At 37.9% G+C, this 16,862-nt stretch overlaps 3 protein-coding genes across 3 annotated transcripts; 1 reads left to right on the top strand and 2 right to left on the bottom strand.

The window, feature by feature from the left end:
• The first annotated feature begins 550 nt into the window (after positions 1-550).
• Positions 551-3,341, top strand: LOC125206359 (protein NEOXANTHIN-DEFICIENT 1). Its single transcript, XM_048105625.1, has 10 exons — positions 551-1,223; positions 1,339-1,422; positions 1,520-1,583; positions 1,818-1,864; positions 2,038-2,213; positions 2,309-2,316; positions 2,462-2,621; positions 2,688-2,751; positions 2,835-2,891; positions 2,994-3,341. The coding sequence occupies exons 1-10, from the start codon at positions 1,159-1,161 to the stop codon at positions 3,196-3,198; spliced, it is 930 nt and encodes a 309-aa protein (XP_047961582.1). The 5' UTR covers positions 551-1,158; the 3' UTR covers positions 3,199-3,341.
• A 73-nt stretch (positions 3,342-3,414) lies between these two features.
• Positions 3,415-5,802, bottom strand: LOC125207849 (serine carboxypeptidase-like 45). The gene is made up of 9 exons (XM_048107350.1): positions 5,388-5,802; positions 5,213-5,314; positions 5,046-5,141; positions 4,847-4,939; positions 4,680-4,759; positions 4,321-4,602; positions 4,118-4,242; positions 3,816-4,026; positions 3,415-3,737 (listed from the first exon to the last, which is right to left on the bottom strand). The coding sequence occupies exons 1-9, from the start codon at positions 5,653-5,655 to the stop codon at positions 3,588-3,590; spliced, it is 1,407 nt and encodes a 468-aa protein (XP_047963307.1). The 5' UTR covers positions 5,656-5,802; the 3' UTR covers positions 3,415-3,587.
• Positions 5,803-9,765: 3,963 nt separating this feature from the next.
• Positions 9,766-16,528, bottom strand: LOC125207848 (coiled-coil domain-containing protein SCD2-like). The gene is made up of 17 exons (XM_048107349.1): positions 16,062-16,528; positions 15,548-15,714; positions 15,232-15,307; positions 15,094-15,135; positions 14,942-15,004; positions 13,860-13,909; positions 13,743-13,770; positions 13,543-13,611; positions 13,350-13,460; positions 13,221-13,281; positions 12,535-12,651; positions 12,298-12,413; positions 11,759-11,828; positions 11,322-11,363; positions 10,430-10,470; positions 10,169-10,295; positions 9,766-10,045 (listed from the first exon to the last, which is right to left on the bottom strand). The coding sequence occupies exons 1-17, from the start codon at positions 16,380-16,382 to the stop codon at positions 9,945-9,947; spliced, it is 1,602 nt and encodes a 533-aa protein (XP_047963306.1). The 5' UTR covers positions 16,383-16,528; the 3' UTR covers positions 9,766-9,944.
• Positions 16,529-16,862: the final 334 nt, after the last annotated feature.

Below are 16,862 nucleotides of genomic sequence, written 5' to 3'. Positions count from 1 at the left end.
CCTAGATTCAAATGGAAATTTTTTCTTGCTGAACATTAAATGAGGGTCTTGTTGGAAACATTAAATGGAAGTGTTTTATTAGATTTGGACTGTTAGGGAAGAAGTGCACAAAATTAGATATAGTGAAGTGAGCTTACTTTCTTTCTAGTATAGTAGGAAATGAACACACAGTTGCTGCCCTAGTTTGGCATTGCCATTAATCAAATTATAGAACTAGGGATTGCAGCTCGAGGTCTTATTTTTCAGTTCATTCTTTCTGATTAGTTGCTTTCAAGGACTGTTTTCATTGTTTTTGAGGTTAGAATGGCAAGATTTAGCTGTTTTAAGTTATGTAGATATATTCACAACCTCAAGGATTTGGGGCTAACTATAGCCATAATTTATGTGGCTCTTCATCTAAATACTTCGTTTGATGAGAAAGGTATTGCTCTATATCAGATTATCAGTAAGCTTTGGCATTTCGTTTGACACAACAGAATTTCCCTTGGGTTGTTGCTGGATTTGGGAAAGTGATAGGGCAACATGGTTGTGTGTTTCTCAGTCTTTCTGATGTATCTGGAGAATAAACCGTGTGATCAGTAATGCTTGTGTTTCTAGATAAAGTGCAACTTTTTTATTTAATTTTAATGCTAATGTAATTTTAATATGCAAGAAATCAATGAACATGTATTCTGATGATTGGTATTTATGGTAACCTCAATGATATTCTATATTTGGAACTGATGATGCCATTAATTAGCGTGTAGGAGCATCTGCACAAAAACTCAGGCAATATAGTATTATTTGATTATATATTAGTATATTATATCAACTTGTGCAACTTGCATGGCCCTCACAATACTATGTATGATGATAAACAGTGAGCTGTGTTCTATGTTGTGAGCTGAAAATGTTTATTTTAATTGAAAATGTTTTAAAATCCCAACTTGCTGAATGTGCATGGTGTCTGCATGTAGCTTAGAAGTATGCTTCTATTGCTAAATCATTATATTTCTGATGAAAATATTACACGATATTGCATGCCTTTTTCGTTTTGTTTATGATTAGGTCTGTCTGAAGATGAAGCTGGTGTTGTTTGATTCTAGTGTTCCTTTGTTTCTTATCTGATGTTGGAACTCTCTATGGCAGTAACTACAAGTTTTCTTGCTGCTCGAAACAATGGACACTTCAGAAATTAATTCTTCTCGAGGATATGGTAAACCACCGTGGATTTTCAAGGGAAGGCAAGTTTTTTTATCCCATTTCAAATGAAGTTTCGCTGACTAATATTCTGTATCAAGTTCTTGATGGAAAAAAAATATCGAAATGTACATAAAGTGCTCAGTCTTGACATTTCAGTGCCTTGTACCAGCTCCATCTTGTGAAGGCAGAGACAGCTCGAGCATTCATTCCCAAAGAACTCAGATTAGTAGAGGCGTTCGGGTAAACCAGTGGCGTAAACAGCTTGTTTCTTCAGATGCACGTAAAGTCAGAATCTTTTTTTAATACTACTAGTTGGTACTATCTATGTACTCTGCAGGTATACTCTTGGAGGATTCTTTCTTGCTAATTATGAGGAGAGTCCTGCTGGGATATTTGATGAGGTTTTTCATTGTTTATATTGCCTATTTCTATTATTTATTCCTGATAAGCCCATGTGAGCTACCATGATTCCTGAGATAATTGAAAACAATAATACAACTTGATTGAATATTAAAATGCAGTTTATGGGGACATTCATTTCTATTTAGGAACATGAAAAAAGGATCTGTCTGTTAAGCTTAAATTAATGTCAACTTGCATTTAATCTACTTTTTCTTTTGGCCTTATTTTTTCAGCTTGTGGTAATAGCAGGAATTGTTTGGAACCCTCCTACTTCTTGTGCGTAAGTATTCTGTGAACAAGTTGGGGATTTTGTATATAATGTCAAAACTACTTTGTCTGACTATTTTCTTTATATATGTAGCTACTATTTTTCACATGCTTATATGATTTTTGAATGAGATTTCATACCTCATATTCCTTGTATGACTGGTTCCCTACTGAGTAATCCTGCAGTTTGGACGTGGATGATCTAAGTCCATATTTATCTTGTGCTCCGGGCGTATGGATATTAGGTCACGCTAGTGTTTCAGATACTACTATACATCATTTTCTGTTTTCCTACATTTTACTACTGGAAGACGATGACCTTAGTTGCACCACTTTGAAAATGCTGTTATATATAAATTTATGTTGCAGCTGATAAATTTGTTCCAAGCATATTATTATACTATCATCTGACACATACACACAAGATTTTGTTTCTACATATGATGTGCTTGCATAGATGTTCAGGCAATTTACTAATAAACTCACCATTTTTCAGTATTAGTCCTCTATCATCTAGACTGTGAAGCTGTAGTTTTGTTAAGTATTCACACTCAGGAATCACAAACTGTGATGTATTTCCATCTAACATTTCTAGGTTTGTATTAACTAGAGCGTGAGAGCACTTCCCGTGTCAAAAAGGAGTCGATTTGGTGGCTTTATGAACAAGATTGGCATCAGTGATAGCATGGAGAAATGTTTGGATATAAAAGTAGAAGAGATGAACAATCACACAGCCATGGACTTGTGCAGTATCAAACTCACTGCTGCTGGTCAGTATGCTGCCTTCTCTTGTCAATTTGATATCGTGCTATAAGTGACTCATTTTTTCTTGGCAGCATCTCAAAAAGACACTGGAAGATGGATGGGCCCAGAAATCAAGATGTCACTCCCAAGCTTCAGGTATTCACTTTACTTTTTTTCGAAGTTCCATCCTTTGGAGATCGCAGTAAATGAAACTGTTTTTGGTTTTTCACAAAATGCAGCGGCCGCACAGAGCACATTCCTCACCTCCTTAAGTATTCTTGCCATATTGGATGCAGGTTTCTTCCTAGTAATTATTTTACACCATTTTCAGCTATATTTTCATCTAAATGTTTTGTTTCAACAGTACACAATTTGCTTATTTATTCAACTTTATTGAGGGTGAGAGCAGTGTCACCAGCTAAAGTGTGTGGTCCATTTGCATCAAATATGGATGGTGAGAGTACGGACGGGTATTCTGGAAATGAGAAGAGAGACCTCAGCATCTCCGTGATGCTATCAAAGCCTATTCTAGCCTTGGAGTTCAACTGTCTGCAAATGAAGGTGGAAGTTCCAACAATCATTCCACAGGAGAAGCACGGATGAAAAAGTGACCCGTGTCGTTGTTGTTACTTTATAACTTGCTTCCGTAGTTTCCACATGTTCATTCTTTGATTTGCAAGATGATTTGTTCTGTCTAAATATCGTTGGGAAATAAATGTCTCTTAATCTTATAATGGTTGTTACTATTGCTGGCCTTCTTTTCAATTAAATATCTAGTTTCAGAAAGTTGATTATTTTGTTTGAATTTGCAATTTCATCAGCACTAAAAATACACTTCCATCTTCTGACAAAAACTGCCACCAATTGGCACACACCATTTCTTCATTCTTACAAATCTTGATTTCCAGAAACCAAACAAATTAACAAATGTAAATTCTTTAACATCATCACTCAACAGTTTAACTACTTACAATTTGAATCTGAGATGTTCTCTAAAATTCTTGAGGTAGAGGCCTGCCTTCCAGAAACGCTTTGAACAGCACAAGGGATCTCTTCGGCTGAGAAAATGGAGCTTCATGAGACGCCCCTCGGATTGTTGCAAACGAGAGGTTGTTGTCGTAGACCTGAGTCCACCCTCCAACCTGAGATGAGCATCATCACTCAGACATGTTAACCAGGAACACACTATATTGATTGATTCACTCAAGAGAGAATTTCACCTGCATCCCAGCAAACCACACCCTGTAAGGCGTAGTTGAACGCAGCTTCAACAGCCGTGCCAGTCTGTGAACGAGCCTTCGACTTCCAGTTAAAGGTATGACTGAATCTTGATCTCCACTGTACACCAAAATAGGGATTCCAGCCTGAATTATTCTCCCCACAACGTTGATTGTAGGTATCTCGAGATCAAGTGGTTCATAATCCAAAATACTGAAACAAGGTTGTCACAAAAAGTTCAGAATCCTGTTCTGCATCGTGTGTGCATGTGGGAGGTACGTTTATGAACAACAAGGATTATTACTTGCTGCAGACGAGCCACCGGTTGAGTCCAACGAGGCGCGCATGAAGGGCCTTCTGAACATCTTTCCTGTTCAAGTAATTCAGAGTCTCGTCCTCCACACACACATCTATGCTCTCAGTGACTTGCTGCACAGAAGAAACGCGCAATTCAGACTTGCAAATGCAGTAAGACAGTTAGAGGCCCTAAAAAACTGGGACTCTAACCTGAGGAGCAAGGGCTTTGGACTGAGCGAGCACGGATGGGATGCAGACATCGAGAGTGACATCGTATTTGTCAACAAATTTGCTGGTTTCAGTTGTGACAAGGCTCATCACCTTGGTGCAGATCGGGGAGAGAGAGCCTCTGTAGTATTCGCTCACATATCGCGAATAATTGCAGGCAGAAGTGAACATTCTGTACGTTGTATCGGATATTAGGCCATGAGACCAGAAGAATTCAGCCCTTGAGTTGAAGTCTGTTCCATATTCTAGTACTGGATTCCCTAGCTACATTATAGATTATAAGTACATTACAAATTATTGATCTTGAAACAAGATGGGAATTCTGTTTGAGCAAAACTCACTGCAATTCCTTTGAGATTGAATTCTTTTCTCTTTTTGTTGAATTGGAGCATCAGCTCTGCTAGCTGGGGAATATAGTGGCCTAAGAGTAACTAAAACTTGTTAGGAATCATTCCACCTCACAATTTTATTCTATTGAAAAAAATATATTCTTTTTGGAGGGTACTACCAGCATAGCTCTCTCCTGTGATATACAAGCTTCTGTCCTTGTATTGTGGGAATTTAAGGAACCAGTTTTGCAGAAATACCAAGTTGTCACGAGCTATAACACAGAGCTAGATTTTAGAATATTAATTACAGATACTTCCCATCTCCTAAAATGGAACAAAAAATTATAAAAGCAACAATATACATGCATGGAGACATGCCTGTGATTTTGTCATTTACACCTTCATAAGAAGATGAATTGGCAGCATAAGAAAAACCTACTCCAATGGGTGACTCCAAATACAAGACATTTGCTTCTGCAGAGCATCACACAAATCAAATGCCACAAAATGAGTGAAGCAAAGATATGTTGAAGATTGAATGAAACCTCTATTCCAGCTATGCTCATTCCTGACCAGTCCATTTCCACTTGGCCTAAAAGGCCCATTTTCAGAAAACGCCCCAACTCCCAAAGATGAACAACCAGGACCTGTCAATAATCACACCATTCAAACTACTATCATAAACACACAGACACACACACACAGAGTGAGAAATGTGACCTCCATTCAACCATAGAACAAGAGGCTTCGACGCAGGATCAATCTCAGCTTCAACAAAATAGTAAAACAGAGCTCTCTCCTCATTTTGATCAACAGATACGTAGCCAGAATATTGGTGGAAGCTAACCCGGGGCTGCCCAGGAAGCTCAGATATTCTGTCAGCAGCTGACAGAGAAGAAGATGAGGAATGACACTTAGCTGAATGTGCCAATAAAGCGAAAAAAGCTACGATCTTTACATTGGCAGCCATGGCCAAATTCAAAGCCATGATTGATTTAGCTTTAGTCGCTTTGGAGATTATTTGAATGTGATGTGAGATGAAGAAAGAATAAAACTGGTTTCACAACGTGAGCTGTATGAATGAACAAGGATATGATAAAAGGGAATGGAAAAAACTGGGGTCTGATTTCTTGCAGACTGCAATTGTAGTTGTAGTCCCCGCTCTTCGCTTGTTCTCTTGTTGTCTTGTGAAAAAAGTTAGGACATACATTTACAATAAATCTAAAAAAGATCCACTTTTTTGAAGTGGGATTTATTCGATTCAAGGTCAAGACTCTTTCACACTGTTGCAGCATCAGTTGCAATTGTGTGCAGACTAGAAAGCTTCTCCTTCCACACTGAGTTCCAAGATTCTTTATTTCTAAAATTCTTAGTATTTCTGCAAATGCACACCAATAAAACACAATACTTCACTAAAAAACCGTAATTATGAATCCTAAAACCATAATTTGGGGTAAATCAAACACAATAGCATATAAAATTAGAAAAAAATCAATAGTTTAATTGGAAAAAAAAATCCATAGCTTGATAATTTATAAACAGATTTTAAAACTGTTATGCAAAACCAAATCTAGTGAAAAATTTAGGAATATACCAGCAAATTACTCTTTTATCAATGGTCAACAAGCATTAGACAGCCCCACAATATCAATTTGACAACAATGCAACTATGTATGTGTTAAAAGGAGACCCAACAGCAACATTGCCAACTAAAAATAGTTGCTTAAAGTGGAAAATTAAACGAGCATCAGTGCTTGCCAATATTAGAGATTTGTTGCTAGATAAAAATATTGAAATTTCATGTCTAAATGCTATAGAAATATATTATAATCTTGAAAGAGATAATCATATCTTTTTTGGTATTCGACCAAAAAAAACAGTATGCTACTCTTTATATATAAATAATGCGCCTGAGACACCTTCCAATTCAGTCGAAAAAGTAAAAGAAAAAAAAATTGGAAATTGGAGAGTAGCAGTTGCAGCAGCAGATGATTGTGTCAACAATGAAATGATGGGCTTTTCACCATCTTTAATTTCACGCCTTAGATTTCATGTCTACACAATTCATGTGCATTTACTACTACTCCCTCCGTCCCGGCTAAGATGACACATTGCTTAGCCGGCACGGGATTTTAGAAGTTATTGGTTAAAGTGTTTAATTGGAGAGAGAGAAGGTGATTGTAGGTATTAAAGTAGAGAGATGAAGATAGATGGATATTTTAATAGGAGGTGAGAAAAAAGTGGTTGAGTGTATTAATTGGAGAGAGAAAGTTACCAAAAAAGGAAATGTGTCATCTTAGTTGGGACAAACTAGAAAGGAAAACGTGTCATCTTAAGCGGGACGGAGGGAGTATATCATTTACATATAGTCTTGCTATGAATATGATCTTTCTTTATTTCCTTTTTCTTGATTGTAATAAGTGTACCAGACACTAATATTACCACGCCATATCCACATATACTTATATTGCAACATTTAATAAAATGGGAATAAGATTTAGAGATAAGATGATCTAAATATTTGCGTGTTGATACTATTATTATATTACTGAGGGGTGTTCGGTCGCCAAGATTAAATTTCATGATTAAAGATGTATCATGTTTGGTTCACAAGATTAAACCCTACAACTTAATTCTAGATAGATAGTTTCATAATATTTAGTCATAGCCTCCCCCTACAACTAAAATAATCCCATAACTTAATCCTAGATGGATAGTCTCATGATACTTAGTCATGGCAACTGAATGCTACCATAGTGAAACAAGATTTGGGTTTAGACCCACAACATAAAACAACAGCTCGAAATTCATCAGATTTATTCTTGTCATAGTTTGTCTGCAAATTTTCAACAACTTCAAGAGTGGTACCTGTATATGGAGTAGTAGAGTAAATATCAGTTGCACAGCCTCCACTTGTAAGAGCATCCACAATGGCGGCTAGCGCACCAGCTAGCCGAATCATTGAAACCGGCCAGCGACATTTCAGCGAAAAAACAGGTGAGCGCACGCCGATTTCCAGGCGCTGGCCGCCATTGTGGCGTGTCGATCGACGAGTGATCGGCCAGCGCAATTTTTTATTTTTATTTTTTTAAAATTTTTGAAACACTATATATACGCGATTTTAGTTTCATTTTCATTTGCACCACTTGTTTTAACGAGTTTTATCACTCTCTAAATTTCTGTACAAGAGCAACATCGAGCGATGAGTAACGCGGGTGGTAGTAGTGGTGGTAGTGGTGGGGATGCTGGGGAGTACGAACGGAGGATGAACAAGGCTATGGAGGCCTACATGAACCGCGAGATATAGCGGTATATGCAAAGGGTCGAACAGCATGCGATACCTCGCCCTCGATCCGTTGTCCACCCGCCGAACAGTGATTGATCGGCATCACGTAGCTGCACATCAACGGCTATATGACGACTACATCGCTCCGGACCCGCGGTTTAACGCAAACATGTTCAGGCGGTGTTTTAGATAGCGCAGGGAGTTGTTTATGCGTATTGTTGACGCTTTGGAGCGTCGATATCTGTATTTCCGCTTCAGGCACGATGCGGTTGGCAGACCCGGCCAAACCCCTATTCAAAAGTGCACGATGGTAATCAGGCAATTGGCCTACGGAGGCGCGGCAGACATGTGGGATGAGTACCTCCACATCGGTGAGACGGCTGCTTTGGAATGTCTGAAGTTTTTCTGTCAGGCGTGATTTAAAATTTCCATGATCGGTACCTTCGAAGCCCTACCCCCAAGATTGTCAGAATCGATGCAGATGCACGGGGAGCAGCATGGGTTCCTCGGGATGTTAGGCAGCATAGATTGTATGCATTGGGAGTGGAAGAACTGTCCAACTGCCTGGAAGGGGGCCTACACGACCGGCTACAAGGGAAAGAATCCCACGATGATCCTCGAGGCCGTAGCTGATTACCGACTGTGGATCTGTCATGCTTATTTTGGGGTAGCCGGGTTGAACAACGACCTCAACGTCCTCAACTCGTCGCCCCTCTTCAACGAGAAGTGCCAGGGCATCGGTCCGACCGTCTCATTTGTGGCCAACGGCAACCGGCATGATATGGGCTACTACTTGGCGGATGGGAAGTGGCCTGTCTTTGTGAAGACGATTAGGCACGCAAATGATGACAGGAAGGCCTACTTTGCGGAACAGCAGGAGTCGGCGCGCAAGGACGTGGAGCGCGCATTTGGTGTGCTCCAGTCTCGATGGGCGGCAATTAAGGGTCCAACGCGTTTGTGAGATGTTAAATGCATTGCTGATATAATGTACGCTTGCATTATCACGCACAACATGATCGTCGAAGACGAAGGCGTACAACTGACTAATTGGGCCAATGACGATGCGATGCAGCCGGTCCAAGCCACGGCGTGGCCACCCTCAACGTACGAAGGGGGGTACCTCACGATGAAGCCGGCCGTCTCCAGGCACATGCAGACATACGCCAAGTTGATGCTCATATTCAACTCCAAAAGGATATAATTGAAGAGTTGTGGCACGGAAGACTGTACGACGATAGTTTTTTTCTTTATTATGTAATTTTTTTCTAAAACGAATGTAGTTTTTTAAAAATGAAATTAATGAATTTTCCCGTATATGTCTCATAAATTTAATTTAGTAATTTATCGTAAATTTAATTCCGTAAATGTAGTTGTTTTTGAATTATTTTTATTGCGGCTAGCCTATTTGATTAAAATAATGATGTGGCAGGTGGATTTTTAGTGCTGATGACGTGACATGGAGAGAGTGGCTAGCCTGTGGCTGGCCTAAAGCCATCGTGGATCTCTATCTAAAATGACAATTTTTCCATCCTAATGAAGTCTCTATTATAACTGAAGGATTATTGGTGGAATCGATTCGCCGGCGTTTCGATAGTTCAATCAATCAGACTATTATTTTCAGTCAATCAGACCTATTGTTTCAGTAAATCCTCGTGAATTATAATAGTAGCTTGGGTTTTATAGCCTCAATTGTTAACGGTATATTAAAAGATTCTTTTTTTTAGTTATGTGAAACAAATATAAGTACTTAATGAAATAAACAAATAATATGAGGATCTACTAGACAAATTTTTATAGTAAAGGAAGAATGTGTTTTTCCGAGAATGAAATTGATATATATTCGAATAAAAAGATCCAAACTAGTTTCAGGTAAACAGAATATAACATCCATATATGACTAGAAAATGCCTCATATTTACATCTCCAAAAGCATCTCACTCGTACAATTTACACCATCTAGCGCTTTTACGCTATGCAGTAGGAGATTTTGGTCAGTTAAGAAGGGAGGCATCCTGCTCTAGTTCCTTGCGCGATGCTTCCCACAGTCTCGGCTCGATTGCCAATTTCCGCAGCTCCATTAGACCTTGCTCCACTGCATTCATAGTTACCACATGGCTCATTCCAAGTGCAAGTTTTAAATGGGGTGTGTACTTCAGTAGATGATGTGATTATAGAAAACCAGTTGTACAACATGTGAGAGGATGATAAAACTCACCGTTAAAGGCATCGTGCGAAGTTGGTGCTTTCCCACTACGGCTGATCCAGAACTCGAGTCTCTTCTTAGCTTTCTCTTCCTCTATACCATAAGCTTTAGCTCTTCTCCAAAAGTATGTAAGCCATGCCTGTAGTGCACCATCAGAGGAATCAATGCAGGATACTGCAACTTCTCAAAATGACTTGCTCACCCACCAAGTCGAGACCTTTTATTTAAAAACTTTAAAGAACAAGTAGTAACTGCATACAGAGATGGACAAACCTCTTTGAAGAGTACATCCTCAGATTCCTCTGCGCTCAGTTCTGTAAGATAAAAGCAATAAATGGGAGAGTTTATATTTATTATTAATCATCAATCGTCATCAAATTTGATGGATAAGGTACACAAAAAATAATTTGATTACTATTACTATTAGATACATCTGTGAGCACTGCACCATGAGCCAAACATCTCTTGAGGTTTATCTAAATCATAAATATAATGACTAATGAGTCTCAGGGGAGGCTGGTTGCGTCATGATTGCACCCCAAAATTTCATAAACTTCCCTTGAGGTTTATCCAAATCATAATGAGCCCTCCCTGAGGCTGGTCACATTATGATTAAACACCTTTTAACTATTCACCGTATCTGTCCCAAATAACCCCAAGTGGTCTTTGTAGTCCAATATCATTAAAATCACCAAGATATTGCATGACTTTACTTAAACCCTCCCCTAACATTTCAGAAGATGGTTGAAGTCAATCCTATAAATATTGATACATGGAATGTAGTTCTTATTAAAATGGTAGAACACACTTTCAAAATTTTATTAGAATTGCCATCAGAAGTTTGGCATATACATAACATAATTTTTCAGAAAGTGTAACTACGGACATAATTAAAGACGTCTTCCTAATTAATGAAAGAAAACTTGGATTCTCAACACTACAATAGAGGTTCAAGCTATATAAGGTAATTCATCCCACAAAGGCAAACTTGGATTTCCATTTTTTTCACCATATTCATATTCTTCCAGATTTGTCTCTAAATTTATAATTTGATATAACTCATGAAGGTATATGTGGAAGTGAGGTCCCACGGTAGAAACAAGAAAAGTATGTCAGGGCTGAGATCCAATAGTGAACTGCACAGTAAGGGACCATAGGAGCTTACCGAATGCTTCCGTATACTTCGGATCAATTGGTGACCTCAAATCTGCCGAATCAGAAAGTTCAGAAAATATGGAGAGAGTAAAAATAAAACTAAACATCTTTTTAACGCACTCATTGTGAGATGTAAGCTCATGCTAGCTTTAACGTTTCCAGTACTAACAATTATCATACTTTATGAGCTTCAGAAAACAACCATGACAAATAGATCAAGTAAATGGCTAGCTTAACAAAGATAATATTTCCAGTACTAATGAAATTTTCCTAGGCAAGACTGACAGATTTGATTATGCACCAAATCTAGTTTTAGGAGAGAAAATACAGGCTTGAAAGAAAATCTTCAATTTGAAAATTGAAGAAGAAGTTACGCGAGAACAAAAAGGTTTTTGGTCTGAGAAGGAGAACAATTAGATCCATAAATTACAGATACTAAGAACAAACCTGGAATTGAAGTCTTAGTGGAGTTGTGTCTTCTTTGTTGAGCAAACGCAAGAACAACAGATTCTTCAACCTAAATGACAATTGTTATAAAAAAAAATAAAAAGGTCAAATCACCTGTCCAAACACCCAGATAAAGCAACTGCAAGATCTTTATTCCAAAATTAAGCAAGACTTACATTTGGAAGGAAATGGAAATTGCTCCAGAAACCTTACTAGATAAAATATAATCCCTTTGCCCAAGTATTATGACTCACATTTTCCATGAAACAGTAGAAAAAAAACTTTACATGCATTTTTGCAACATTTTCTCAAAAATAGTCCTCAAGAGGTGGATAGATGTTAAACACTAAAGGACATCTTCAGATCAGGTCCTCTTAGGATAAAAGTTTATATTTCAGAAATAACTTATTCTGAAATATTCTTAGCATATATTAAAATAAAGGAGTGTAAACTCAAACCACTGAGTAATAAATTCATAAGAAAGCAACTAGAGTCCAGTAAAAATAAATATGCAAGTTCTGGCCATTTTTAGAGTAAACCTTCAAAGAAGCAAGTTCTCTTAAGCCCATTTCAACTGCTAGGGTGCTCTCAATGTTTCCATCTCCAGTAAGATCAAAATCTTCAACAAGTTTGCTTCTTTGTGAGTTGTTATGACCTGCATATCATCAGGCAAGAACAAAGCTGATAAATTCCAAAGTGTAAGGGAACACCTAAAATCTCTTGGCTTGGATTGCTTTTACAGGTAAGAAGCAGAAAATCAGCAAGAGATAACTAGCCTTTATCCCAACGTTCTTCCTTAGCCTTCTGTCCAGCGGATAGGACAATCTCCAAAGGAAGAGGTGCCAAAGACGACCAGTATTCATGCTTTGATGCAGCGATATCAGCACATATGCCTGTTTGGGTGGAAGAATAAGAAGGTACCAATTAATAGCAATCAACTGTAATTGTTTGCTTTATATTTTTACCCAGAAAGTGCTAGCTATGAATTTATATAAGCCAACCAAGTGCTCCAAGGATGGAACTATTAACATCAACGAAAAGACGCAGTATCCCCGGATAACCAAAAAACAATGTGGATGGGAGGGGTCATGAAAGGTTATAATAAACTCTAGCAAGTGCAGGAATAGAACATTTCAATGAGGTAAGCATACCCAAAGAAACAAGAAGAAAAATGTTTAGGGAAGAAAAGGAATATTAGATTATCAGTAAATAAACTTTTCATCTCTCTTTTCTGAAGGTTTGCTTCCCTTAATAAAGTCCAAACAGTCTAGGTTCCAAATTCAGCTTAGCCGTTTGTCATGATATGCCATAACCTTAGGACATAGTTGAAGAAGTATATAGAAAACTCAACTAATATTCAAAAGCTTGGTCACTAATTTTAATCATGCATTCAGAGATAAGGCAAAATAATTCCCATACAAAAGATATGAACACATATTCAAATTTCAATATGTTGGATTACCAAGTTTAGCAGCTAAGCCCCAATATCTAGCCAGCCAGCACCTTTTAAGAACAACATCTTCCTGCAAATGTAAATTTTAGAAAAGATTGGCAGGTAGTTTGTACTTTTCATAGAGTAGTAGCCACCTACCATTTCATGTTGGGTCAAAACAATTCTTTGTGTCATTGAGCGAAGAGCTTTAACTTCAGACTCAGTTCCACGCAGTTGTTCAGCAACAGCCGCAGACTCTTTTTTTGCCAGCTGAATCAGTAATGGGGTAACATTTGTAAAAGCAGTATGCTGCACTAGTATTTCTAAACAAGTCTAAGCTAACCTTCCTCACCTTAATATCAGATTGCAATGATGACACTTCCACGTCATCTTTTGCACGCCTAGCCTCTTTAAGAGCAGCCTAGATCAATTTTAGAACAAACAAAATTCATAAAGGTATAAACAAAGCCATTTCAAATCAATTTGTCTTAGGGGACAAAACAGTCCATGTAATAAGACTAAAGTGAAGTGAAGATAATAAAAGAAAGTCACCTCTCTTTGACGCAATGCTGCTTCCTTTCTGTACATTATCAATGTGCAATATTAGCATATTGAGAACGGAGAAAAAGGTGGCATAATGGAGGTTTTTGTTGTTAATAGATAATATACCTGCTCAAAAGTTTAGCTTCCAAAGAAACTCCTTCTCCAAGAGCAGCTACCTGAAGAGTACATTTGATATGTCAAGGTACTCAACAAGTAAAAAATTTACTACCTCCATCCACGAAAAACAGTCAAATTTTTCCATTTTGGTTCGTCCACCAAAATTAGTCTCGTTTCTATTTATGGAAACTTTCTCACAATTTTTTCTCTTTCTCTCATACTTTACCAGTTACGCATTAAAACCCGTGCCATCCACAAATGAGACTATTTTTTTTTTGGACAGAGGGAGTAAAATACAACTAGAATTAAGTTTAAGTTGTCTGAAATACAGAATGAAACAAAGGTATGATCAGTAGGTTTCAATCTTATTTAGAAAAAAAAATAGCGATTTGAAACTAAGGGCATATTATGAATGAGCAGCCATAGCCCCAGACTGGTCACTGGAGAAGTTAATGCAGGAGTCTTAGACTCTTAGGATCCAAAACTGATAGTATACATAACTTTCAGGATGCAAGAGTTTCCAAAATTGGACCCTTGGTAAACTCTGTCCTATTAAACTATGGAGTATTGACTCCATTTCTTCATTCTAGATTGCCCCCAAGACATGGCCGAATTGGATAAGTTAGCATTCCATCTAATTTCTAAAGACCAACATCTAGAATAGAAAGAATAAGGCCAAACAAGCTTGACAATAAAGAATAAGTAAACCTGCTTTCAGATTGAATATCATTGTTTATTACTGGTTCAAAGTTATTAATATAAGACATAAAGTTACAACAGTAACTCACAATCAGGAAACCACCTTATCAGGATAATTCTTAGAGACAGATTGCTTGATGCATTTCCTATGTTATTCGAATAAATCATCTGGGTAGTGATAATTCCAAAAGGTAAACAAACACCCACAATTTTGAGTGCAAAGAGCTAATGAAGGTAAATATGGTCTCTTTCAAGGTTGCTACATATTCCTCTTCATTTCTCCCAAGTCCTAATCAGATTCGAATTTACTTAACAACACAATCACATACAGTACTAAATATTTTGCGAAGATTTACTTGCAATAAAAGTAAATGGAATGGAGAATGCATCACCTGTTTCTCAAGCTCCTTGACTCTTGCTTCAGCTGCTTCCCAACTCTCCTCTGCAAGTCTGAGCTGTAAAATCCAAATCAGACAAATAAATAAACATTGTTAGACTTGCATTAGGGAATAAGAGCAATGCTGGTTATAAAAGACGGACAGACCTTCTCAACAATATTTTCATTTTCTTCTTGCAGCATATCAAGCTGTTAAGAAGTAGATATTAGTTTGAGAATATACAACCTAAAAACCCCAGATTTTTTAAGATCTATACAGCTAAAGTGTGGATGTGCCAAACATACTTCATCACGAAGTGCAGAAGAAGCACGCCCATCTCCAGCATCTCTCAGATTTTGTTGTCCTATATCTGGTGAGAATCTGCAGTTAATATCTGTACACATCAGTGATCAGTTCATATCAAATAGATTCTATATTGTATGAGTAGATAGTTGATGCACTAAAATTCTGATTTAAGAAGCTAATGGAACTGTAGAATGATGTAATGATCATGCAAGGACGAAGTTAGTTATCCCAGAACTTTTCTAAAGGAGAATATTTTCCAATTGAAATACGGAAACTAGCAAAGACTCAAAGCATCAAAAGATGGATTCTGGGTACTTCTTTTCTCTCTGCCGGCTGCTAGGAGGATCAATTGCCGGAATAGGTGTAGGAGTTTTCACAGAAGGCCTACTAGGAGGTACAGACGGCACTGTTCTAGTTGACATTGACGGCCTTCCTGTTGAAGTTGATCGTGGTGGTTGAATTTCCAATAAGTCGCGAGTAACCTAACAAAACAATATTCCAAACAATCACAGGAAGAAAAAAAAACCTCAAATTAGCATCAAATTATGGTTCCTCTGCAACAAAATGCCCCTCTCTGGCACAATCTAGGCATAAAATCTCAGAGATCTCGCTATGGGACGATTTTTCCACATTTATGTTTCCAAACAACAATCCCCCAGTAGCAGGTGATTCCTCAAAGAATCCAGCTAAAAAAGCAGAAGAAAATGCAGTTATACTATTAAACCGCATCTCAACATTGCTAACACGAGAATTCAAATGCAGATAAAATGCACAAAAGCAAGTGATAAAGTAATTTTGGAATTAGAAGAAGCACACGATAAAAAATTACCGCATCGGAGGAAGATCTAATAATCTTAGTGCCGTTGGTAGCTCCATTAGTGTTAAGAGGCGGCCTGGAGAGAGATAGCGGAAGAGGAGGATTGAATCGGAGTCCGAAATCAGCATCATTGTCCCCGACGGCAGCGTCGTCGTCATCGTCGGCAGCCTGCGAGGCCATGACCTGAGCCAGGCGCTGAGCGGCGGCTTTGGCGGCGTAGTTCTGAGTGCGCTTGATGGTGGAAATGCCGCTGGCGGAGGAGGAGCGAGAGTGGTGGGGACGCGCCGGGGATGAACCGCCGGACTGGCTGCCCCATTGGCGCATCTTCTCCATAGAATCAAAAGAGGAAATCAGAGATGAATGTTTAGCGCCTAGAATCTAGATCTTCCAGTTATAAAATGGCCGTGTTTTTTGTTTTTGGAGATTTCTGGGATACTCAATTCACATTAATAAAAATGATAATTAGAAGTTAATGATGCTAATTATAAATTACTGCTAACATAAATGCAAATGGAGCAGTCAACTTCAAGCTCGTTGTCACTGCATTCCAATGGATAATAGTAGTTCAGTGCGGATATACTAGCATCGATGTCATACATCGAGACTATCACTACTAGTTGGAAACAGCAAATTTAAACTTATAAATATTGATATATGGAAACACTATTTTATAACAATAAAAATTCGACGAAAATTAGGCTTAATAATTGTAAATATGCACTACTATAATTTTATTCGAATCTAGTAGTACTAGGATTTTAAGATCTTACAAACTATAGTACCTCCATTTATATTTTTTGAGATCTCCGAGTT

The sequence above is a fragment of the Salvia hispanica genome, chromosome 2 (assembly GCF_023119035.1).
Source record: "Salvia hispanica cultivar TCC Black 2014 chromosome 2, UniMelb_Shisp_WGS_1.0, whole genome shotgun sequence".
Taxonomy (NCBI): domain Eukaryota; kingdom Viridiplantae; phylum Streptophyta; class Magnoliopsida; order Lamiales; family Lamiaceae; genus Salvia; species Salvia hispanica.
Note: the sequence above shows the minus strand (reverse complement) of the source record. Positions and strands in the feature narration are given on the sequence as shown.